Below are 26,987 nucleotides of genomic sequence, written 5' to 3'. Positions count from 1 at the left end.
GATTATAGCGGTCTATATTAAACAGGCAGCCAGAAGGCAGAATCCCATATGTTCATGCCTATGGTCGAGAGTCAACAGCACTGGTTTCTGGGCTTTCCTTTCACTTTTCTGGGTGGTCTGATACACCATAAGCTGCTGCATAGTAATGTATAATTAAGATTGAGTGTAGTAGAGTTGGGAAAAGCTCCAATGTACCCAGCGGAAAAACAATTTGTCAAATGCCAGTGTAATTCCCAAAACATTGCAGAAAATTTCCATCTAATACATGAACATCCGAACACTGAGATTGTTCTGGGCAGGGAAATGTTCTAAATGTTGGCCTTCACTTTTAGAATACCTAATGGAAATGCTGTAGTCTTTTAATTACAGTCACTAGGATATGGTGTAAATATTTTTCAGTTGTCATCCGTCTATGGGGCTGTCAGAAGGTGTGGTTGCAGTGAAACAGGATGGTGATCTGTGAGAAATTTCTATGTATGATTTAAGCAATAAGCTCCGTAATTATCATGATGAAGTCTGTGATTTTTTTTCTTCAAACATCAGTGGAGCTCTGCACAGAACAGAATACAGTTCAGATGTACTGTGGAGAGCATTCTAACTAGCTGCATCACTGCCTGGTATGGGGAGGTGTGGTGGGTACTGCACAGGATCAAAGTAAGAGTTGCAAAATTAGTCAGTTCCACCATGGGCACTAGCCTCTGTGGTATCCAGGTTATCCTCATGGAGCGATGCCTTAGGAAGGTGGCATCCATCAATCAGGACCCCCATCACCCTGAACTAGTCCTCTCCTCATTGCTACCATCAGGTAGGAGGTACAGGAGCCTGAAGGCACACACTCAGCGATTCAGGAACAGCTTCTTCCCCTCTGCCATCCTATTTCTGAATGGACATTGAACCCATGAACACTACCTCACTACTTTTTTTCGTAGTACTTATATAATTCAACTGTTTTATATATATATATACATATTTTATTTTATTATATATTTTATATTTATGTGTGTGTGTGTGCATGTATGTATGTAGGTGTGTGTGTGTATATGTGTGTATATATATATATGTATATATGTGTGTGTGTGTGTGTGTGTGTGTATATATATATGTATATAGGTGTGTGTGTGTGTGTGTATATTATACTGTTACTCACTTTTGTCTTTTTTTTTCTATTATTATGTATTGTATTGCACTGCTGCCACAAAGTTAACAAATTTCACAACACATGCCTGTGATACTAAATCTGATTCTGATTTGGACATTGGACTTTTAAATCCCTCACTTTGTTCAAGCTTGTGCTATCAACTGCCTCAAGTTTTCACACAATTCGGTTCTCAAAATTCAGGCTATCAAATTGTATATTTTAAACAAAAGGCATGTTACCTCCTGTTAGATGATACAAGAGGCAGAATACAGAATTAGTTCTTCAAAGCAGCCCAAAGTTAATTTCAAAAAGAAACATGTCCTCCTGGTCACTTCACATCTTTTGAATTTGCTGACACTCTCCCCTGACTCTGTGCTTTTCATTGTATAGAATTTAAAATCAAGAACATCTTCCAGTTATTGAGCCATGCACCTAGTTAAACAGCTGATTAGAGTCATAGTTAGGTTAGAGTCAAGCGATTGGTAAGGTTTCGATGTATTTGGATCGCATAACAATCTCAAAAGGTTAATGAGGTTTTCCACAAGTCTCCTGGAGTAAAGTATAAAATGAATGCCCAAATGATTTGAGTTCTCCTCGGAAGCAGAGTTTGAGTCAGGTCAGCAGCTAGTCTTCTGCTAGAGCCATAGAGCGCTGCCGGCCTTTCAGCCCATCTAGCCCATGCCAAACGGTTGTTCTGCCTCATACCATCAACCTGCACCTAGACCAGGGGTAACCAACCTGAGGTCCAGGGACCCCTTACTTAATGGTATTGGTCCATGGCATAAAAACGGTTGGAAATCCCTCATCTAGAACATAGCCATCCATACCCCTTACATCCATGTACTTATCCAAAATTCTCTTAGATGTTGCAATTGAACCTGCATTCACCACTTCCACTGGCAGCTCTTTCCACATTTTCAATACCTTTTGACTGAAGAAGTTCCTCCTCAGGTTTCTCTTAAATATTTTACCTTTCACCCTTAACCCATGACCTCTAATTCTAGTCTCACCCAACCTGAGTGGAAAAGGCCTGCTTGCATTTACCCTATCTATACCCCTCACTATTCTGTATACCTTTATCAAATCTCCCCTCATTCTCCACTGCTAGGAACAAATCCCTAACCAATTCAATCTTTAAACTTCAAAGTAAATTTATTTTCAAAGTAGGTATATGACAGCGTATGAAGTACAATCCGGAGATTCATTTTCCTGTGAGCAATCTTTCCCTATAATGCAGTCCTGGCGACATCTTTGTAAATTTTCTCAGTACTCTTTCAATCTTATTGATATCTTTCATGTAAGCAGATGGCCAGAACTGCACACATTAATCCAAATTAGGCCTCACCCAATATACAACTTCAACAAATCATCTGAACTCTTGTACTCAGTACATTGATTAATGAAGGCCATTGTGACAAAAGCTCTTTTTATGACCTTAACTACCTATGGTCACTTTCGAGGAATTCTGGATCTGTATTTCCAGATCCCTTTATTCTACAGCACTCCTCCGAGTCCCGCTCTTCCCTGTATATGTCCTACCCTGGGATGTCCTCCCAAAGTGCAACACTCACACTTGCCTGTTTTAAATTCCTTCTGCTGCTTTTCAAGCTTGTCCAGATCCCATTGCAAGCTTTGACAGCATTCCTGACTGTCCACTATGCCTCAGTGTTAGTGTCATCTGCAAATTCACTGATCCGATTTACCACATTATCATTCATGTACATAAGGGAAGGGAACGTCCCTTATGTAGACTACATTTTTAGGTATGCCTAAGTACCTCGTTGATGCAAATATCTAAACCGCTAATCTGTTGCAGCACCTCAATGTATAAAAGCATGCAAACATAGTCAAGAGGTTCAGTTGTTGTTCAGACCAAACATCAGAATGGGGAAGAAATATGATCTAAGTGACTATGACCGTAGAATGATTGTTGGTGCCAGATGGGGTGGTTGGTGCATCTCCTTTGCTGCTGGTCTGGGAACTTCACCCATGACAGTCTCGAGAGTTTACAGAGAATGGTGCAAAAAACAAAAAGACATCCAGTGAGCGGCAGTTCTGTGGGCAAAAACACCTTGTTAATGAGAGGTCAGAGGAAATTGGCCAGACTGGACAAGTTCAGGTGGACAGGAAGGCAAAGGTAACTCTGATAACACCTCATTATAACAGTGATGAGCAGAAGAGCGTCTCTGAATGCATAGCACATCAACATTGAAGTGGATGAGCTTATGCAGCCAAGACCATGAACATACACTCAGTCACCACTTTATTTGGTACATGTGGGCATACTCAGTAAATCCAAGAACCATAGTAGAGTCAATGAAAGACCACACCCAACAGGCAGAACAAGCAAGCAATGTGTAAAAGACAGCTAACTGTGCAAATACGAAATAAATAAATATATAAATACAACACATAAATAAATAAACAAGCAAGCAATAAATATTAAGAACATGAGATAAAGAGTCCTTGAAAGTGAGTCCATAGGTTGTGAGAACAGTTCAGTGATGGGACAAGTGAAGTTGAGTGTTGTGGTTGGTGTTCATCTAAATCTGGTTAAGTTTATTTCACATTTTGTTAAAATGTTTCCAAATCGAGATTTGAATTCCCAGTGACATGGACCATATGTTGTGCGAGATTCTGTACAGATTTGCTTTTTTAATATATTTGCAATCGTTCCAGGAAGTGTATTGTTGACTGGAAAGGCAGAATCGCCCTTCAGTTTACAATCTGGTTGACTTGTTTATAGCTGGTTAATTTGATGTATTTCTTGTGCTGTGGGGAATCCCAGAGACTAATGCAGCAATGTGGAATGGAGAATATTCAAAACACTCACTGTCTTTAGAATAAGCTGCTGCATTTAGAAACATAGAAAAACCCACAGCACAATACAGGCCCTTTGGCCCACAAAGCTGTGCTGAACATGTCCTTACCTGAGAAATTACCTAGGGTTACCCATAGCCCTCTATTTTTCTGAGCTCCATGTACCTGTCCAGGAGTCTCTTAAAAGACCCTATTGTATCCGCCTCTACCACTGTTACCGGCAGCCCATTCCACACACTCAACACTCATGGCGTAAAAAAAACTTACCCCTGATATCTCCTTTGTACCTACTTCCAGGCAGATTAAAACTGTGCCCTCTTGTGTTAGCCATTTCAGCCCTGAGGAAAAAGTCTTTGACTATCCACATGATCAATACCTCTTGTCATCTTATACACCTCTGTCAGGTCACCTCTCATCCTCTGTTGCTCCAAGGAAAAAAGGCCGAGTTCACTCAACCTTCACTCAACCTATTCTCATAAGGCATGCTCCCCAATCCAAGCAACATCCTTCTAAATTTCCTCTGAATCCTTTCTATGGTTTCCAGATCCTATAGTGAGGCAACCAGAACTGAGCACAGTACTCCAAGTGGGGTCTGACCAGGGTCCTGTATAGTTGCAACATTACCTCTCAGCTCCTAAACTCAATCCCATGATTGATGAAGGCCAATGCACCATATACTTTCTGAACCACAGAGTCAACCTGTGCAGCAGCCTTGAGTGTCCTGTGGACTTGGACCCCAAGATCCCTCTGATCCTCCACACAGCCAAGAGTCTTACCATTAATACTATATTCTGACATCATATTTGACCTACCAAAATGAACCACCTCATACTTATCTGGGTTGAACTCCATCTGCCACTTCTCAGCCCAGTTTTGCATCCTATCAATGCCCCGTTGTGACCTCTGACAGCCCTCCACACTATCCACAACACCTCCAACCTTTGTGTCAGCAAATTTACTAACTCATCCCTCCACTTCTTCCTTCATGAAGGAAGAAGTGGAGGGATATAAAAATCATGAAGAGTAAGGGTTCCAGAACAGATCTCTGAGGCACACCACTCATGACCGACCTCCATGCAGAATATGACCCGTCTACAACCGCTCTTTGCCTTCTGTGTGCAGGCTAGTTCTGGATCCACAAAGCAATTTCCCCTTGGATCCCATGCCTCCTTACTTTCTCAATAAGCCTTGCATGTGATACCTTGTCAAATGCCTTGCTGAAACCCATATACACTACATCTACTGCTCTACCTTCATCAATGTGTTTAGTCACATCCTCAAAAAATTCAATCAGGCTCATAAGGCATGACCTGCCTTTCACAAAGCCATGCTAACTATTCCTAATCATATTATGCCTCTCCAAATGTTCATAAATCCTGCCTCTCAGGATCTTCTCCATCAACTTACCAACCACTGAAGCAGGACTCACTGGTCTATAATTTCTTGGGCTATCTTTGCTCCCTTTCTTGAATAAGCAAACAACATCCGCAACCCTCCAATCCTCCAGAACCTCTCCAGTCCTCATTGATGATGTAAAGATCATTGCCAGAGGCTCAGCAGTCTCCTCCTCACCTCTCACAGTAGCCTGGGGTACGTCTCATCCGGTCCCGGTGACATATCCAACTTGATGCTTTCCAAAAGCTCCAGCACATCCTCTTTCTTAATATCTACATGCTCAAGCTTTTCAGTCTGCTGTGAGTCATCCCTGCATTCGCCAAGATCCTTTCCTGTAGTGAATACTGAATTAAAGTATTCATTAAGTACCTCTGCTTGCTGTTTTCTCCGGTTTTCTTCCTCCATTCTTTTTCAGTCTGTCCAAGGCTTATTTTACCCAATTTCCTTTGGGCTGGGCAGGGCTTGGCACAGGTGCAGACACACCCAGCTCTGAAACACCAGACAAGGTATTTGATTCCAAACAACTGGTGCATTGATCATTACAGAATGTCTCTCTGGTGCTTCCCACTCCCCTGCCTCCTCCTTTCCCCTTTTCCCAGCCGTGCCCCTTTCCCGCTCTCAGAATCACGTTTATCATCACTCACATATGTCATGAAATCTTTTTTTTTGTGGCAGCTGTACAATGGAATACATAAAATTACTACAGTACTGTGAAAAATCGTAGGCACCCTAGCTACATCTAGACTTTTGCACAGGACTGTATAGCAAGGACTTATTGTGTGACACTGTTATTTGCATTAATAATAAGTGCTGACAGAACCCCTCAGGCATCTTTACCGTGACGTTTAAATTTTAGAGTAATTGATTTGTTCTGAATCAGAAATTGAAATGTATTGATCTGGCTGCTTTTTCTTCCCCCAGTCGAGGAATGAAGTTTGAAAATGTGCAGACGCTTACAGATGCCATCTCTGACATCATCACCGACATGAAATGGGGCTGGTTAGTGCCTTAATTTACTTCCATTCCAGGAAGAATGTATGAGAAACAAGGTGCTCGTTGTAATAAAAAGTTTATAGAACTACAGACTTGCTGCTTTCAATCACGTTACGAGTGTTCAATCTTGACTTTTATCCAATGTTAATGCTGGTTAAACTCCAAATAATTTCCTCAGCAAGCTTCTGTTGCATTTGTGGCTTTTTTAAAAGGTAAAATAAAGCCAACGGTGTACAGAATATTGATGTGAAATACTTTGTTCAGCACCTTGTACTTGCAACTGAGATATTGATAACTTTATTAGCATGGCTCCATCTGTCAGGAGTATGTACGTTCTCCCCATGAATGTGTAGGTTTTCGCCGGGTGCTCTGGTTTCCTCCCACAGTCCAAAGATGTACTGATTAGTAGGTTAGCTGGTCATTGTAAATTGTCCCGTGATTAGGATAGCGTTAAGTGGGTGGGTTGCTAGACATTTAAGGCTTGGAAAGGTCTGTTCGATGCTGTATCTCTAAATAAAAATGAAAAATAAAATAAAATGCAGGTAGATCAGATCGGTCATCACAATAAGCATAGGCATAAGAGGGACTGCAGATGCTGGAAATGTAGAGCAATACACACAATGTGCTGGAGGAGCTCAGCAGCTCTGGCAGCATCCATGGATGGGAATAAACAGTTGAAATTTTAGGCTGAGACCCTTCATCAGGACTGGAAAGGAAAGGGGAAGAAGTCAGGGTAAGAAAGTGGGGGAGGGGAGGAAGATATACAAGGTGGCGGGTGATAGTTGAAACCGGGAGACGGGGTGAAGTAAAGAGCTGAGAAGTTGATTGCTGAAAGAGATAAAGGGCTGGAGAAGGGGAAATCTGATAGGAGAGGACAAAAGACCATGGAAGAAAGGGGAGGACGAGGAGCACCTGAGGGAGGTGATGGGCAGGTAAGAAGACAAGGTATGAGAGGGAAACAAGAATGAGAGGAGGGGGAGGAGGGACAGTTACTGGAAGTTCGAGAAATTGATGTTCATACTATCAGGTTGGAGGCCACCCAGATGGAATATAAGGTGTTGCTCCTACAACCTGAGTGTGGCCTCATCGTGGCTGTAGAGGAGGCCGTGGGCTGACATGTTGGAATGGAAGTGGGAAGTAGAATTGAAATGGGTGGCCAGTGGCCTCCACTTTTTGTGGTGGAGAAAGCGAAGGTGCTCCAGCGATGAAGAGTAAGCAGATATTCTGCACGACGGAGGTTCTGATGTCCATGATGTTTCAGGATAGCCCACTTAAACATGATAGGGATAAACTTGTCTATACTGAGCAACGACTGATAAATGATCTGCTGTAGGAATTCAGTAGATCAGGCAACATCTAAGGAGGAAATGGGCAGCAATGTTTTAGGTTGAGACCTTTTATCTGGACTAAAAGATAGAGGGGTGATGGCCAGTATACTTTCTTTAAGCCAGGTTTTGTGATGCTCCTGATTCCAACATCTGCATCTTGTGTCTATTGAATGGCGATTAAGTTGGGGGCTAGTATATTTTTAGATTTGTCCATAATTTCCTTTTGAGCAGTGATGTAATTGAAGTGCTCAGTTTTCATGAATATTCAGTCAATTTAGGACAGTGTTGTGAGAAATAGGCAGCCTTTTATACACCACAGGATGTGTGTCATTATTTGCCACATAATCTGTTTGAGGGACAACAGCATCCCTGGAGGTGGCCTTTGCCTTTTAGCTCGGTGAAGCAAGATTCCCACACAGAATTTTACTGTCGAATAAAGAGGCTCTTTTGAAAGTTGCAGTTTCTGAGCCTGGAAACAGGAAATGTTGGCAATTCCCACTGATGAAAAGAAAACTAGAACAAAATCAGCAGATGATTAGTAGAGAACTAATTCTCTGATACTTATGGTCTTAGAGCAAGGGCTCTTTATTGTGGAATGTGTAATTAACCTAAACTGACCATTGATCACAGCAAAGGCGACCTATTGTTCTTTTGTATTGCAGGGTTGACCAGGCTGGAGAGATCTGCAAACAGGAAGGAATCTTCAGGGTGAACTGTATGGACTGTTTGGATCGGACGAATGTGGTTCAAGCTGCAATTGCTCGAGTGGTCATGGAACAGCAGGTATGATATTGCCAAGAAAACATGACTTACCTCGCGTGCTGTCTTTAATTCACAATTACTATCTGAAAAGTTGAAAAAAAATGTTCAAAGTAAATTTTTTATCCAAGTAGTTATGTCAACATACACAACCCTGAGATTTGTTTCCTTGTAGTCTGACTCAGTAAATCCAAGAACCAGTATAGAATCGATGAGAATCGGCACTCACAGGACAGGCAGACAGATGGAAAAACAACCAATGTGCAAAAGACAACAAAATGCAAATACAACAACAAAAAATGAAATTAATAATAATAATAAGTAAATAAGCAATAAATAGTGAGAATGAAGAGTCATTGAAAGTGAGTCCATAAGTTGTAGGAACAGTTCGGTGGCAGGTGAAGTTATCCCCTCTGGTTTAAGAACCTAATGGTTGAGGTGGTAATAACTGTTCCTGAACCTGAACCTTCACCATTCTCTGTACCCACACACAAAATGTAAAGTTTACTTAGATGAATGTAACTCTATGACTTGACTCTGACAATCATTTTAATTCTGTCTTCAACCTCACGCTGTTCATTTTACATATCCCTTGATTTGCAAGTCAACACTTGAAAAATCAACCATGAAGGCATGCTAATTGGCATTACTGCAGAGATGTCTTGTGCATAGTAGCTGACTTGATCAAGCATTCTATTAAAATATCTGCAGAGAAAAACATATACTGTATTGTTTACAATAATCTTGTGTAACTTCTATTGTTTGTTATTACTTATTGACACCCAGGAATGTCGATCAGATGGCCATATCATCTACAATGCAACCCTGTCACACCAGCTGCTGAAAACAGGTGTTATTGTGAACAGTTTTGGGCCCCTCATCTTAGAAAAGATGTACTGGCATTGGAGAGGGTCCAGAGGAGGTTCACAAGGATGATTCCAAGAATGAAAGGGTTATCATACGGGGAATGTTTGATGGCTCTGGGCCTATACTTGCTGGAATTCAGAGGATGAGGGGGGTTCTCACTGAAACTTTTTGAATGTTGAAAGGCCTGGACAGAGTACATATGGAAAGGATGTTTCTCATGGTGGGAGAGTCTAGGACAAGAGGACACAGCCTCAGGATAGAGGGACGCCCTTTCAAAACAGAGATGCGGAGAAATTTCTTTAGCCAAAGGGTGGTGAATTTGTGGAATTTGTTGCCACATGCAGCTGTGGAGGCCAGGTCACTGGGTGTATCTAAGGCAGAGATTGAAAGATTCCTGATTGGACATGGCATGCGAAGTTATGGGGAGAAGGCCGGGAACTGGGGTTGAGGAGGAGATAGAAAAAAAGGACCAGCTATGATTGAATGGTGAAGCAGACTCGATGGCCCAGACAGCCTAATTCTGCTCCTATGCCTTACGGTCTTACGCACTACTGATTTGAGCCACCAGCTAGTTGTTGGCTAGGTCTGACTTTCTTCAGTTGTGTGCTGATCATCTGTCGGTATGATGGAAGACCAACTTGTAAGTCAGTCAACATAATATTTTTGCACAGGGAAATCTGCAGATGCTGGAAATCCAAACAACGCACACAAAATGCTGGAGGAACTCAGCAGGCCAGTCAGCATATGGAAAAGAGTAAACAGTCAACGTTTCAGGCAGAGACTGTTCATCAGGACTGGAAAAGAAAGCTGAGAAGTCAGAGCTAGAAGGTGGGGGAGGGGAGGAAGAAGGACAAGGTAAAAGATGAAAGCGGGAGGAGGAGGGGTGAAGCAAAGAGCTGTGAGGTTGATTGGTGAAAGAGAGAAAGGGATGGAGAAGAGGAATCTGACAGGAGAGGGTAGAAGACCATGGAAGAAAGGGAAGGGGGAGGAGCAGCAGAGGGAGCTGATGGGCAGGTAAGGAGATCAGGTGAGAGAGGGAAATGGGAATGGGTAAATTGTGAAGGGGGGAGACAATTTCTAGAAATTCAAGGAATCGATGTTCATGCCATCAGGTTGGAGGCTACCAAGATGGAATATAGGGTGTTGCTCCTCCAGCATGAGTGCGGCCTCATCGTGGCCGTAGAGGAGGCTGTGGACTCACATATTGTTCAAGTTCAAATTTAATTGTCCTTCAACCATACACGTGAATACAATGAAGACAGCAAAAGTGAAACAGTATTCTTCCGGGGCCAAGGTGTAAACCACAGTGCTAGCAGTAAACATAATATTAAATGCTCCTTACCAGTTTTGTTGCTACCACTAACACGACTCCAATTCTGGGACAATTTTTACCAAAAAAAATTGTATCTCTAACCCTTTGTCCTCAAGTTCAGGTTCAAATTTAATTGTCATTCAGACATACCCGTGAATACAGCCAAATGAAACATAGTTCCTCTGGGCCCAAGGTGCGAACCACAGTACAACGGCCACACAGGGCACAAAGCACATATAATTAATATTGTGGAAAAACGTGCAGTCACAAACGAAAACATAATATAGCCCGAGTGTCGTGGCCTGAAAATTGACGGTGCATGGAGTGTTGCCCTGGAGCCACGTTTCTGCATGAGCAAGCACACAGCAGTCCCTGTCATGTGTTAGTTAGTGCAGTCGCAGATGAACATGGTGAAAAGGCCGTGAAGCTGAGTTGATCCCATGCATGTATTTGATGTGATGAGATTGTGAAGACAATCTGTGTAATTTAGTCATAGTGAAAATAGTCAGCTGCAACGAGCATATCATTGAATGATGTGACTTGAGTTGCGAAGTATGGAGCTCTGTTGCTTTAGTTTGGGTACCTTGAGTGGCTTGTTCATGATGGGATAAAACTGGATTAAAGGCTTGGAAAATAGCGGCAAATTATAAAACTGCAAATGCAATCCCATTGTTCAGGAATGGATGAAGACAAAAAAAAGTGACTATAGGCCTGTTAGCTTAACATCTAAACAACATGGTTTTAAAGTTCAAAGTATATTTATTATTATCAAAGTACATATATGTCACCGTATAAGACCCTGATACTCATTTTCTTGTGGGCATACTCAAAAAATATACAGAATAATAACCATAACAGAATCAATGAAAGACCACCCAACTAGAACATTTAACTAGAGTGCAGAAGACAACAAACTGCAAATACTAAAGAAAGAAATAATGATAATAAATAAATAATAAATATCAAAGAACATGAGATGAAGAGTCCTTGAAAGTGAGTCCATTGGTTGTGGGAACATTTCAATGATTGGTCTTGTAAAATTGAGTGAAGTTATCCTATCTGGATCAAGAACCTGATGGTTGAGGTGTAATAGCTGTCCCTGAACCTGAGGCTTCTGTACTACCTTCCTGGAGGCAGCTGCGAGAAGAGAAAGTAAATGCTGTTTGATAAATTTGCCCAGAGTCCTTCGAGGATTTAACTAGTAAAGTTGACAGAAGGGAACGTATAGATGTCATGTTTTTGAATTTTCACAAGGTATTTGAAAAGGTGCCACACCAGCCTAGTGATGAATGTAGGAACTAATAGCATGAGAGAAAGTGTTATGGCGTGGATTGGAGACTAGTTGTTGCATGGAATATGGAGTCAAAGTCTTTTTTAGGCTGGATGTAACTTAGGAAGGATGTAACTAGTGGATCATTGGAAGGATCAACTTTTGACTCTTTTATGTTAGTGACCTTGAAGGGGAGGCCACACGTAAGGCATCCAAGTTTGCTGAATAGGAGGAGAACATTAGACCTTTGCATCTGGATATTGATAGATTGAGTAAGTGGTGATGACTTAGCAAATAGAATTTAACGTGGGGAAGTGAGTTGTTCTTTTGTAAGGGGAATCTACAGACAATGCAGGAAGACTGCAGTTGAATTAAGTACCGAGGATGGATCTAGAGGGTATTGTGCATGAATTGCAAAATGTTAGACAGGAAATTGTGGTTAGAAAAGCAAGTTGCATATTGGTGTTTATTCTAGGAAGGCTAGAATTTAGAAATGGACAGCTACTGTATGTTACAGTTGTATGGGATGTTTGTGAGCACTGCTCACAGTTTTATCCCCTAAATTTTAAAATAAATACATACTAGCATTGAAGACTGTCCAATAGAGAATCACTGGGCTAATTCCTGGAATGTCTTATGGGCATGCCTTAAAGGGTGCCACACAAGGCAGGTGATGAACGTAGGAGCAAATGGCATTACAGGAAGTGTGTAGGCATGAATTGGAGACTGGTTGTTGCATTAGAACATTAGGAAGATTTTGACAAGAGCAGGCCACTTGGCCCATCAAAGCTTGCCGATTTCCTATTCACATAGTGTGTTGAAATAACTATCGAGTTTAGATTTGAAAGTCTCCAGGTTATTACTCTCAACTGCACAACTAGGTAGTTTGTTCCATGTGTCCACAACTTGCTGTGTAAAGAAATGCTTCATGATGATGGTCTCCCCTTAACCATGTCTCCACCTATGGCCCCATATCCTTGATGATGGATTAAATTTGAAGTAGCAGCTAGCATCCACTTTACTTATACCTTTAATGATTTTGAACACTTCTGTCATGTCTCCTCTCATTTTATGTCTACTTAGGCTAAAAAGATTTAATTCTTTCAATCTTTCTTCATGGCTCATACCCTGCAGGCCTGGAATGGGTCCAGTAGCCCTTCTTTGAACTTTCTCCACTGCCTTCACATCTCTTATATGGTATACAGAGCCAGAAACGTTTTTCAGGCTAGAGTGGATTGTTTAGATATATTTTATATTTATATATTTAATTTATATATTTTAGAAATATATTTTTGTGGGAGAATCTGAGAGGACAAGGTAAGGAAGGGGTGGTCGTTTAGTAACTTCTCCCAGAGTGCAGTCATTAGAAAGTTGTGGAGATCAGATCTTGGGGTTATTTGAAAAGGAAATGGATAATTATGTGAGAGATCAGAGCCTGCAAGCGTGTTGAAGCTGCAGCTGGACTGAGGCCGTGGCCTGCAACTAACAGGCTCCTGAATCAGCTGCTGGTTTTGTGACTGTGGACGCACTTTCACCAGCTTCAGTTCTGAATGTTATTTGCTTATTTTTATTGTTTGCACATTGGGTGTTTGACTGTCTTTTTTAATGGCTTCTGTTGGGTTTCTTTGTTTTGTGGCTGTCTGTAAGGAGACAAATTTCAAGGTTGTATGTAGTATACATATTTTGATGTTAAATGTACTTTGAAATGAGGGCTTTTGGAAGTTGGTGCAGAAGAGGAGATGTGGAAGATAGCTAGGTCTGGGTGAGGCTAGAGTTGCCAAATTTCTCACTCCCAAATAAGGGACAAAAGTAGCAGTCGAATACGGGACACTTGTGTTTACCCTGAGAAAGACTACCATGACCATGAAGCCATGCGCGGGCACCTGTGTGTGCATGCGTAACATGTGCATACATGTCGTGCGCATGTGCGTACATGCCGATTTTTTTTCTTCAAATCAGTTTTGGCGATTCTGTTCAGTGAAACTACACTGTACATACATTATTTCTACTTTATGTAGGCTGTGTATTTATCATATCATTCTGCTTTTACGATATGTTAGTGTTATTTTAGGTTTTATGTGTTATTTGGTATGATTTGGTAGGTTATTTTTTGGGTCTGGGAACACTCAAAAATTTTTCCCATATAAATTAATGGTAATTGCGTCTTTGCTTTACGCCATTTTGGCACAAAATGTTTCATAGGAACACTCTACCTTAGCAGGGGACAAGGGCGGTCCCATATGGGACAAACCAATTTAGCCCGATATACGGGATGTCCCGGCTAATACAGGACAATTGACAACCTTAGGTGAGGGCAGGCTGGAGGAGCTTGGTGACCTTGCCCTTTTTCCTGATGTTCTAGCCAACTTACTCCACGACTGTATTGGAGGACCACCTTCACCAATGGGATGATTTTTCTGCTGCCAGTTTCTTAAAGGGATGTTCAACTATCCAGATCCTTAAAGTCGAATTAAAACACACTCTGTCTTTCTGGCCGATGGATCTTCTGCTCGTTCTATGCCACATTTCTTTGTTATTAAAGTATCGAATCTCTTTTCCATGTTATTGCTTGGTATACCTTAAATATTGCATTCAGTCCCAGATACATTTTAAGCTGGTCAATAGAGACGCATTGAACTGAGTCAGATGAAGTGAGGTAAGGTTCAGTTAATGAGATTCAAGATATAGATTTGCAATTTCAAACTTTATAACAAAATCTCAGTTGTGTGATATGTCCTTGAATGGACAGTATGTTTGTACAATTAACTTTATAGTGGTGACAGGTATATTGATCATTTTTCTGGGTGCAATGTCATTTATCTTGGAGGATGGTTTGTTCTCATCCTTGGTGATTACTTTCTATGAAATGGTGGAGCAAGTCAGTACAAGATGGAGACTCAATTCTGGACAAAACACCTCATTTACCCATGTAACTAACTGTGCTATCAGATTGGTTACATTTACCCATGTAACTAACTATACTATCAAATTGGTGCACTCTGTCTATCAGTTGATCAGCACAGATTAGCACAGTGCATTCACAGTAGGATATGATCATTAAAGTTGATGCCTTTTGAACAATGTAGGCAAATATCCAAGAAATACCGGTCTTAAAGACAGGGGAGTCAACTGGGAAGAATGAAATGAAAGACAAAACCCGAGGAGGAACATTGAGGTTGCAGAGGTAGGGTATCCTTAGTCTAGATTACAAATGGAATATTATCAGGGAAATGGGCAGGAAGTGATCAGTGATACTATAAATTATTATTAGGTTCAGGACTAAGCCCAACATCGGTACAAATCTGTGTTGCCAGCACAATATAATTTAGCTTGTACATTTGATTGTAACGAGTGGATAATTGCATGGCTTTTCCACAGTTTCTGCTGTTTCTCCATCCGTCACCCCCCTTTGAATTAATCCAACACACTTATGAAAGATTCTGGTTGCATAAATGAATGCAAGCTCTCTTCTCCCGACCCTTCCAGCCTGAGGAAGAGAGTTTGCATTCATTGTGGGCTGATGGAGTGAGAATATTTTCCCTTCTGGTCTTGGCTTGAGATGATTGTAGGAGACACTTTTAACTTTATTTCTTGAATCATATTGCAATTAGCTGTGAACTTCCTGAAAATGGTGAAATTGGTTGGAGATCTGAGGGAGAAGTGGGGTAAGGGTGGCTGGAATGGGGAATAGAAAGGTCTTTGCTTGGGACTTCATATTGCACCTTCCATTTCTGGTGGTGTGCCCATCTTAGTTGATGGTCCCTGAGTAGCTGATGAAGAGAGATAATGGATTCAAGCAAATCTGAGTTTGAGCAGCTAATTTGAACAAATAATTTAATGTTGTATTTGGAGCTTTGGTGTCAGAGACACTGCTTTTCACGTAAGTTATTAAATCAAAATACCTGCCTGTTTAACAATTTAATGACTGTTTGAAGAAGTGGAGTGATTTCTGTTCATGTGCCTTACTAGACAAATGCCATTATTCAATGTCCCATCATTTGACCCACATTGTCCATGCCGGTTATATTAATCCTTTTACAAGCATTTGGAACTTTGAATGCTTGTCTAAACATTTAAATATTCTGAGAGTATCTGTCACTATCATCTTCTTGAGCAATGAGATCATCTTTCATAGGTTTAATCTTTTTAAAACTTCCTCATATCCTCCCAAAATCACCTAATCTTTCAATTAAGCCTATTCTCTGTGCTTATCAATAACTCTACGTGGGTGAAGCATTCTTCATAAGCACAAGAGATTCTGCAGATACTGGAAATCCAGAACAGCACACTAAATGCTGGAGGAATTCAGCAGGTCTGGCAGCATCTATGGAGAGGAATAAACAGTTGAAATTTCAAGTCAAGACCCTTCATCAGGACTGATGAAGGATCTCCACCTGAAACATTTACATTTCATTCTCCTCCATAGATGCTGCCTGATCAGCTGAGTTACTCCAGTATCTTGTGTGTGTTGCTCAAGTTTTCCAGCATCTGTGGAATCTCTTGTGTTTCAACCATCACCCTCCTCTTACCAAGCCACGTTCGGATGATTCTTATCAATGTCATCAAAAAAAGTTAGTGAAGCGACTTCCTCTTAAAGGTGTGTTAACTGCCACTGACCATTGCCTGTCACTCCAAGAGCAGACTAAACCTGTCTGGCAGAAATATTTCCCAATAACTTCTCCAACACTGATATTGGATTTAAATGCCTGCTTTAGACTAAATGACCATAAGGCATAGGCGCAGAGTGAGCCCATTCAACCCATTGAGTCTGCATCGATCTTGGCCAATTTATTTTCCCTCTGAACCCCATTCTCTGCCTTCTCCCCACCTACTAATCAAGAACCAAGCAACCTCCCTTTCAGTTATACCCAATGATTTGGCCTCTGTAGCTGTCTGTGGTGATTAATTCTACAGATTCACCACCCTCTGGCTAAAGAAATTCCTCCTCATCTCTGTTCTAAAGGGATGTCCTTCTCTTCTGAAGCTGTGCCCTCTGGTCCTAGATTTTCCCACTATTTTCCCTGCTGCCTTCAATAAGTGTATCACATTCACCATTCTGCTGTCATTCCACCTGTAGTCAGAAGTTTGAAATGTTTCTGTCAGAGCCCCAGCAATCTCACCCCTTGACTTCAGGATTATTGTCATCTAACTGTACGTATTTACAATCAGATGAGGCAGCGTTTCTCTGGACCACTGTGCACTCACAGAACATATTTCACACACAGCACATAAACCAACATATTATACTATAAAGATGTTAATAAAATATTGTTCAAAATGCTTGGAGTAAAGTGGAGAACAAGTAAACAGCTCATTGTACTAGTGATGAGACCTCGGTGGGTGTTCATTAGTCTCAGACCCTGTTTCCCAGTCTAGTCCTGATGCTTCTGTACTTCCTTCCAGATGGTAGTGGGTCAGGTAGATTGTGGGATGGGTGGTAGGGATCCTCAACGATGCGTTGGTCCTTCACCTGCAATGCCCTCGGTAATTAGCACAAGTAGGAGGAGGGAGACCCTGGTGATCCTCCCAACAGTTTTTACTGTCTTGTCTAGGGTCTTACAGTCCGATGTCTTGCAGCTTCCGTACCACACGATGATGCCACCAGACAGGACATTCTTGATGGTTCTCCTGTAGAAAGATGTTAGAATGGGGAAAGGGAGTCTTGCATGCCTCAGACTCCCCAGAAAGTGTAGAAGCTGCTGTGCCTTTTTGATTAGTGAGGAGGTGTTGTAGAACCATGTTAGATCATCCATTATGTGCACACTAAGGAATCTTGTACTCTTCACTCTCTCCATGGCAGAACCATTGATGTGCAATGGAGCGTGGTCAACCTGTGCTTCCCAAAGTCCACATTCATGTCTTTTGTCTTGTCCGCGTTGGGACTCAGGTTGTTGTTCTCACATCATTTGAAAAGCCTCTCTACCTCCTGTCTGTATGTCAACTCATCACTGTTGCTGATGCAGCCAACCACTGTAGCATCGTCAGCGAACCTGATGCGGTTTGAGCTGGATCTGGCAGTGCAGTCAGCGGCGGTTGTTCCACAAAAGCCTGAAACATCTTTAATCTAGCCCTGCAAGCCTATCCTTCTTTAAGGACTTTATAAGAAACCAACATGACACCTTTTCAATTATAATTTGTTCTAGAATTCCATTGTCCCTCTTTTGGATTCTTCAACTCCCCCATTCTCCTTCATGGATGAAGAAATCTTTCCAGTGGTTTTTATTTCTCCTCTTTCTGCTTATTTTCAAAGAAACAGATGAAAATATATTTTGTGCTGATGAGTGACGGGGGAATTGCCATTCAGTAATCTGTGATCTATCATATGCACTGATACTATTTTGCACTGCACTCTGTCTCTTGCAGAATCTAGATGTACTGTGAGTACCGTTTTAGGTGTGGTGGCACGTATTACAAAAACACGAATATTTCACCAACTTTAAAGTTGTTTCCGATATTTTGTTTCAGCTGAAGAAACTGGGAGTGATGCCACCTGAGCAACCACTGCCTCAAAAGTGCTATCGGATTTATCAGATCATGTGGGCCAACAATGGAGATGCTATTAGCAGACAGTACGCTGGGACAGCTGCTCTAAAGGTAAAATTTATTCTGTTGAACTGCTTGGAACAGGTTTGCTCTAAGTGGCAACATGCGAGCAACTTTTTGTTTTTATTCTGTAATTGTGTGGAGAATTTGAGGGTTTGACCATTTTTTGTGAATCCTTCTTTACAGTTCGTTCAGCTTGTTCAGTTCTACAATATTGCAATATAGTTATTACTACACTGTCCGTGAAGTTACATGCCACTGTGGCCCAATTGAATTTACTGAACCATTACTTGTTTAAATAGTTGATAATGAGCTGTGGTAAATTACGCATACCAATGGCAGATTCTTTTTTTGGTCGTTGCATCACCTTTACACTTGTAAGGCTGTCTTCCCTAGAAAAGGGGAAAACTATTCTCAGTAATTAATGCTGAATCAGCCTACTGCCAATCATCAAACTGATATGCAGTGGGCCAGATTGGAAAGGTCAGGCTGTCGGGACCAGAGACGGGTTAGGCCAGGCTATGGATTCACTTTCTTGATTTTCAGTTGTTTGTAGGATTTGTATTATTTTTCTGCACGTTGGGTGTTGGACAGGGACAGTTTTCTTTTTTTGTTGGTTCTATTGGGTTTCTTTGTTTTGTTCAAAGTAAACTTCATTATCGAAGTAAATGCGTGTCACCATATACAACCCTGAGGTTCTTTTTCTTGCGAGGGATACTCAGGAAATCTATAGAATAGAAACTATAACAGGATCAATGAAAGATCGACCAGACTGCAGAACGCAACAAATTGTGCAAATGCAAATATAAATAAATAGCAATAAATAACAAGAACATGAGATAACAAGATAGAATCCTTAAAGTGAGATCATTGGTTGTGGGAACATCTCAATGTTCAAGAGCCTGATGGGATAGATAGAGGCAGGAAAGTTATTTCCACTGGTCGGTGACACTAGAACTCGGGGACGTAGCCTCAAGACTCAAGGCTGTAGATTTAGGATGGAGATGAGGAAGAACTGCTTTTCCCAGAGAGTGGTGAATCTGTAGGATTCTCTGCCCAATGAAACAGTGGAGGCTACCTCAGTAAATATGTTTAAGACAAGATTGGATAGATTTTTGCATAGTAGGGGAATTAAGGGTTACGGGGGAAAGGCAGGTAGGTGAAGATGAGTCCATGGCCAGATATCAGGCATGATCTTATTGAATGGCGGAGCCCATGAACACTACCTCACTTTTTTTAATGCAAATTATTTCTGTTTTTGCACTTTTTTAATCTATTCAATATAAATATATATACTTTCTATAATTGATTTACACTTTTTTTTCTTTCTATATTATCATGTATTGCATTGAACTGCTGCCAAGTTAACAAATTTCACGACACATGCTGGTGGTAATTAACCTAATTCTGATGCTGATGTTCACTGCTCTCAGTTTTTCAGAAAATTAGCGTCCACACTTCCCACAGCAAACTTCTAGGAATAAGTAGGCATGGATCGATGTGGCAAATACTTGTGCCCCACCAATGCCAGATAATGACCGTGAATGAGTAACTGAGTCTACACTTGACATTCAGTGACATCACCCTTGTGCCCCCCGTAACCACTGGGGGAGTGACCATTGACCAGAATCTCATCTTGACTAGTCACAGAACTGCTGTGACAAAAGACCAGGTCAGGGGCTGAGGCTCCTGCACTGAGTAACTGACCACCTGACACTCTAAGCTTTTCTAACATCGACAAGACACAAGCCAAGAGTACTTTGGAGTACTTGTCACTTGCTTGGGCGAGTCAAGAACCTGAAGTACTTGAGGTCAATGTCCAGCAGGGATTCCTAACCTTTTTTATGCCGTGGATCCTTATAGTTAACCAAGGGGTCAGTGGGCCCGGGTTGGGAACCCCTGATTCAGGGCAATACAGCTTGCATGATCATCTTAAATATTGTAATCCCTCTATTTTTGTTTTGCTGTGGCTTATACAAAATGCACAGCCAGACGTTCCTGACAGTGCTTTCTAGCGCATTTCTTCAGGCAGGATTGAAGCAGCGGGGCCTGGGCCTGAGAGTGGCAGAGGTCATTGCTGGGTGCGCTTCTGTTCAAGGGGAAATGTGAGGGATGTAGAGATGCATCTGGTTGCTGGGATAAGCTGATCTCAGTAATCATCACTGTCTTACAGATTATTATTATCCTGTCTTACCCTAGCTCTTGAACTTTCTGTGTAGTGGCTAGTATGAATTAAAAATAAATATTGGTTAATTTATAAAAGAAATAAACCTAGTCCAAATTGTGAAAGGTTATAGTGCCCAGAAAAGTCAGGTTTAATATCAGTGGCATACGCTGTGAGATTTGTTGACTTTGCAGCGGCAGTCCAATGCAATACATAATAGGGAAAAAAGTGAATTACAGTAAGTGTGTATATGTGTGTAATAGTGAAATTAAATAAATTGTGCAAAATAGAAATTTAAAACGTAGTGAGGTAGTGTTCACGGGTTCAATGTCTGTTCAGAAGAGGGGAAAAAGCTGTTCCTGGTTCACTGAGTGTGTGCCTTCAGACTCCTGTACCACCTCCTCGATGGTAACAGTGAGAAGAGGGCATGCCTTTGGGTGATGGGGGTCCTTAATGACGGTGCTGCCTTTTTGAAGCTTCGCTTCTGGACTGACTAACTTCAGATTTGTACATTTTGGTCTTGAAGTTTTAAACTCAAAACTTGTTAATTTTATAACGTAACAGGGGTGTGTTCTTATGGCCCTTTTTTTAATGGCAGGGTGACTTTACGAGAACTGGAGAACGGAAGCTTGCAGGAATGATGAAGGATGGTTATAACTCTGCCAATCGGTATTACCTCAATCGCTTTCGTGATGCCTACAGGCAGGCTGTTATAGGTAAGAGACACCATCCTAACGTTACGTAACTAAACTATAAACCATAATGTGCAATAAAAACACAAGGAAACTGACACCCAATTAACTCATTGCAATTTAATACTGAATTCAAACTTTCAGGAAACTATCATTTTGTTTTTACCCGGCAGCACCTTTGCAATTTGTTTACATCCCCCTGATCCAACTGCTGGTTTTTAAATTAATTGTAACCTTGAAGACTTTGATCTGTGCCCTACATCAGACATTCCCCCTGTCCTCTCCACCCCTCCCCATCTGTGATCCAAATAACGCTTGCTGTCTCATTTTGCAGTTCAGAAAGGGTCCTTGACCTCTCCTTGGATGGCTGTGTGCTTCTAGCAGTTAGTCTATTTTTCCCAGATTTCCTGCATCCATTATCAGGCTCCAGTACCTACTTAATTTTGCAAACAATATCTTTTCTTATTGTGCATTTGATGCCCACTGCTGCAGCAGTGGTTATAGACGTAATGTCTAGTATTAAATTATTTATATGTAATAATATTTGATATGTTGTGACTTGCTCTGGGGAGCATAGATCAGCTGGAGGCAGAAGGCAGAATTAGGTTGGAGGACGATGGGTGAGCAGATCCGGAGCGATTTCGGCTTTTGCATCAGATAGTCTGTCAAATACCTTGTTTCTTTCGACATTCTTATTTTTGTGGGAAATATTATGTTGTTTAAATTTTGAGACAGTTGGACTTTAATGATTGCTTTCGAGTAGCCTGGTGCAATGATATTTCTACTGAGAGGGGGGCAGAACCTGAGCCACTTTTCATAAGTTCCTGCTTTCAGATTTAAAGGGCAACATTTTAGGAACACGCCCAGATTCAAATAATACCAAAATTTGAAAATGGGCTCCTTTCAGGGTTTCACACACAAAATGTCCTTCCTCAGGACTGAGAATGAATGGGGATAATGCCAGAATAAAAAGGTGGGGGGGAGGGGAAAGTGGCTACCTGAAAGGTGATAGGTGAAGCCAGGTGGGTGGAAAGGTCAAGGGCTGGAGAAGCAGAATGTGATAGGAGAGGAGAGTGGACTATAAAAGGAGGGGGAGGGGACCCAGGGCAAAGTAATAGTCAGATGAGAAGTGAAAGGTCAGAGTGGGGAATGGAGGACGTGTGGGGTGGGGGAGGAATTTGTTCACTGGAAGTAGCAATCGATATTCATGCCATCAGGCTGGAGGGTACCTACCCAGACATAATATACGTTGTTGTTCCTCCACCCTGAGGGTAGCCTCATCTTGGCCTGAAATGTCAACTGTTTATTCATTTCCATAGATACAGCCTGACCCTCTGAGTTCTAGCATTTTGTGTGCATTCCTTTGGATTTCCAGCATCTGCTGACTTTCTTGTGTTTATCCTTTCAGAGTCTCACCCTCTCTAAAGGATTATCTTATCCTTTTCTTGTTATTTAACTGGTATTTGAAAATAGAATTGAATATTTGACACAAACAACAGGAATTCTGCAGATGCTGGAAATTCAAGCGACACACATCAAAGTTGCTGGTGAACGCAGCAGGCCAGGCAGCATCTGTAGGAAGCGGTGCAGTCGACGTTTCAGGCCGAGATCCTTCGTCAGGACTAACTGAAGTTAGAGTGAGCAAGAGAATTGAAAGTTGGAGGGGAAGGGGGAGATCCAAAATGATAGGAGAAGACAGGAGGGGGAGGGATGGAGCCAAGAGCTGGACAGGTGATTGGCAAAAGGGATACGAGAGGATCATGGGACAGGAGGTCCGGGAAGAAAGACAAGGGGGGGGGGACCCAGAGGATGGGCAAGGGGTATATTCAGAGGGACAGAGGGAGAAAAAAGAGAGTGAGAGAAAGAATGTGTGCATTAAAATAACTAACAGATGGGGTACGAGGGGGAGGTGGGGCCTAGCGGAAGTTAGAGAAGTCGATGTTCATGCCATCCTCTACTGTAAAGATGAAGCCACACTCAGGTTGGAGGAACAACACCTTATATTCCATCTGGGTAGCCTCCAACCTGATGGCATGAACATCGACTTCTCTAACTTCCGCTAGGCCCCACCTCCCCCTCGTACCCCATCTGTTACTTATTTTTATGCACACATTCTTTCCCTCACTCTCCTTTTTCTCCCTCTGTCCCTCTGAATATACCCCTTGCCCATCCTCTGGGTTCCCCCCACCCCCCTTGTCTTTCTTCCTGGACCTCCTGTCCCATGATCCTCTCGTATCCCTTTTGCCTATCACCTGTCCAGCTCTTGGCTCCATCCCTCCCCCTCCTGTCTTCTCCTATCATTTTGGATCTCCCCCTCCCCCTCCAACTTTCAAATCCCTTACTCACTCTTCCTTCAGTTAGTCCTGACGAAGGGTCTCGGCCTGAAACGTCGACTGCACCTCTTCCTAGAGATGCTGCCTGGCCTGCTGCGTTCACCAGCAACTTTGAATATTTGACATCTATCTTGTTGCGAGGTGAAACTTTTTTCCCGTCCTCATCCTGGAGTGTATTTTCTCATAATGATGTTTCACATGGATCTTTTCAGTGTTAAAACATACCTGCTGCTGTTTAATTAGATCCAATGCAGGGCATCCCAGTGACTGAAGATCTGTACTCCATCTTCAGCAAAGAGAAGGAGCATGAAGCCTTGCACAAACGGACTCAGAGGAGCCAGCAGGAACAGATCAGCTTCCTCTTGCAGAACTACATGAAAATGCTGTTACCTGACGACGAGAAATTCCACGGGGGCTGGGCTCTGATAGATTGTGATCCAAGGTGTGTAGTTGGAAAATATGCTGGCAGTTTTTGAATCGTTTTGAGAAATTAAATATTGATGAACTGCAGCCTACCATTTTTGATTAGATGATGAAAATAGCAACATGGCAATCTACACGCCAGAGAAAAATTGATGGCGGAGTTACTTGAAGGCTGAATTTCTAATGAAAGTTAGAAGTGACCTTTAAGTGTCAGTTGTTCTCAGTGTGCTGAGAATAGTAGTGAGGCTGAGTTATCACTTTCTGAAAGAATGTGCTGTTAAAAAAATTAAATGGTGAAAATTGAAGGTAAGATGATTTGGAAATGAAAAGCTGAATTTTGAATTCAAGAAGAATCTTATCATTTTTAAAAAAAAACAGTGTTTAACTAAGATTCCACAAGAAGAACCTTTCAACAAATGTGCTTTCATCCCCACTACAACAATATTTTGTTATGTATGGATTTAAAGGTGCTTTCATCCCCACTACAACAATATTTTGTTATGCAGGTTCCAATGTTTGAGCTGATTTTGCAATTAAGATTAAAGTCTGTCACGAGCCTTGTGGCCCATCAGGCTGGTGCTCATGCCGGTTTCCGTGGCGTGAAGTGACTGAGAATACAAGACTCCACCCCCCCACCCCCCGCCCCGGATAGGACGCCAGTCTATCGCGAGGTTAACCCCCAGTATTTTTGCCAGTACCCATTCTCAGCTGGATAGATTGGAGCATTGTGTGGTTAAGTGCTTTGCTCAAGGACACACATGCTGCCTCGGCCGAGGCTCGAACCTACGACCTTCAGATTGCTAGTCCAATGACCTAACCATTTGGCCACGCCACTGATTATGCAAATCTTTACATAATTTAATAGCTAGTATTTCACCAAGATTTTTTTGTTATTGGTGGATAAAATTGTCTTTACTTTGTGTATTTCAACTATCATATTTATAGGGTCATAGTTGTCATGACCGAAACAGGCCTTGTAGCTAGTCCACCATATCTATGCTGAACTTTTTACCCATTTACTCTAAACCTATTTTTCTTAAGACAATAAGAGTAGAGTAAGGTCATTCAACCCACCAAATCTGCTTTGCCATTCCATCATGGCTGATTTATTATCCCTCTCAATCCCATTTTTCCCACTATTTCCTGCATTAGGCTGGTATCTCTCAATGCTTTGTGTACTTGCATGGCTTTCTAACTACTTAAATATAGTGATCGTATCTGGTTCCAACAGCCCCACTGGCAGCACATACTCGTTATCACTGTCCATTTAACAATAAATTATTTTGCTCACATCCCCATCAGTTGAGTCAAGTTTATTATCATTTAACTATATGCATGAAAACTGTCAAATGAGACACATTTCTCTGAGCCAGGGGGTAAAGCACAGTAATACACATAACACACAATAAGTTATGAAAGTAAGGAAAAAATGTACAGATGAATCACACATAAATAACAAACTAAAGTGTATAAATTAAATATTGTAAGGTACAGAACAGGTTAACCAATGACGCTTAAAATGCAAACAGGAGGAAATCTGCAGATGCTGGAATTTCAAGCAACACATATAAAAGTTGCTGGTGAACGCAACAGGCCAGGCAGCATCTCTAGGAAGAGGTACAGTCGACGTTTCGGGCTGAGACCCTTCATCAGGACGAAGTGTCTTGGCCCAAAACGTTGACTGTATCTCTTCCTAGAGATGCTGCCCGGCCTGCTGCGTTCACCAGCAACTTTTATGTGTACACTTAAAATGCGATGTGGCAGGGAGTTCAGAAGCCTAATGGCCTGGGGGAAGAAGCTGTTTCTCATCCTGACAGTTCTTGTTTTTCTGCTTTGGAGTCTCCTGCCTGATGGTAGAAAGTCAAAGAAGATACTGGATGGATGGGTGGGATCCTTAATAATGCTAAGGATATCTAAGGAGAATCCTTAATAATACTCCTGATAAATGTCCCCGATGGATTCTGACCATCTACTCTGTCTATGCCTCTCATAATTTTATATACTCTATCAATTTACTCCTCAGCCACCTCAGCAAGCCCAGTCTTTGCAATCTCTCCCCTTAACGGAAGTCCTTCGATCCAGGTAACCTCCAGGTGCACCTTTCCAGCGCCACCATATCCATCCTATAGTACGGAAACCAGAATTTCACATAGTACTTAAGTGGATGATACTAATTTTGAACTTCTCTGGAAAATTATGAAGTCTTCATGTTTTTAAGGAGCTGGATCTAGAAGTCTGTGTCAAATAGGGAAATGAGTCATTAATGTTTACATTATCCAGGCTGATTTGTCTTTGCTTTCAGCTGTGGTTAAATAAGTTGCCCTTGCTTTCGAACAGGGACTTCCAACCCTTTTTACGCCACAGAGCCTTACGGTTAACCGAGGGGTCTGTGGATGATAGCAACAGTAATAAATGTTGCAATTGCTCAGATATTTTGTGTATTTCCAGTCTGAGCTTCTGTTTGTGCCTCGTATCCTGCCAAGGTTGGCATGCTTTGTGCTGTGGCACATCTGTGGAAGCTTTGCACTAATTTAGCCAGGATGCATTGATGAATCCGTCTGGGCTGATGACCTACAGAAGCCGGCTGAGCTCTGCTGTCAACCAAGGCTGTGCTTTGATTTCAAGTCCCCTGGCAAAGGCAGCCTGGCCCTCTCCAGTTATCAGATTACTGGGCTCCCTGCCAAAATGGATTTCACTTCTGTTGAAATTAATAAAGGAAGAGCATGTTGACTAAAAAAAAATTAAATGCTAAACAGCCTATATTAAAAATGTATTCCTTTGTAATGTAATGGTTAGTTTAATGAAGAGCTTGAGCCAAAGTTTGATTGGCAGTTTTGGCACTGGTCTTGAATATACTGGGAGTGTAACTGATCTCAATGGCTAACACTGGAGCAAGGACAAAGCAGAACTCTGGGAGATCTGAGACCAGTGTTACCCCTTCACTTCAAAC

The 26,987-nt window shown here is 41.8% G+C and overlaps 1 protein-coding gene across 2 annotated transcripts in view; it reads left to right on the top strand.

The window, feature by feature from the left end:
* inpp5f (inositol polyphosphate-5-phosphatase F) overlaps positions 1 to 26,987 on the top strand; it is a 267,473-nt gene that overhangs the window by 222,962 nt on the left and 17,524 nt on the right. For both annotated transcript variants that reach the window (XM_072239523.1, XM_072239522.1), the window contains 5 exons: positions 6,275 to 6,352; positions 8,337 to 8,457; positions 18,348 to 18,476; positions 21,188 to 21,305; positions 23,858 to 24,056. In XM_072239523.1, coding sequence (XP_072095624.1) covers positions 6,275 to 6,352; positions 8,337 to 8,457; positions 18,348 to 18,476; positions 21,188 to 21,305; positions 23,858 to 24,056 — 645 coding nt within the window. The remainder of the gene's footprint in view (positions 1 to 6,274; positions 6,353 to 8,336; positions 8,458 to 18,347; positions 18,477 to 21,187; positions 21,306 to 23,857; positions 24,057 to 26,987) is intronic.

The sequence above is a fragment of the Mobula birostris genome, chromosome 21 (assembly GCF_030028105.1).
Source record: "Mobula birostris isolate sMobBir1 chromosome 21, sMobBir1.hap1, whole genome shotgun sequence".
NCBI classification, from domain to species: Eukaryota; Metazoa; Chordata; class Chondrichthyes; order Myliobatiformes; family Myliobatidae; genus Mobula; species Mobula birostris.
This window is presented reverse-complemented; position numbering and strand designations above follow the sequence as displayed.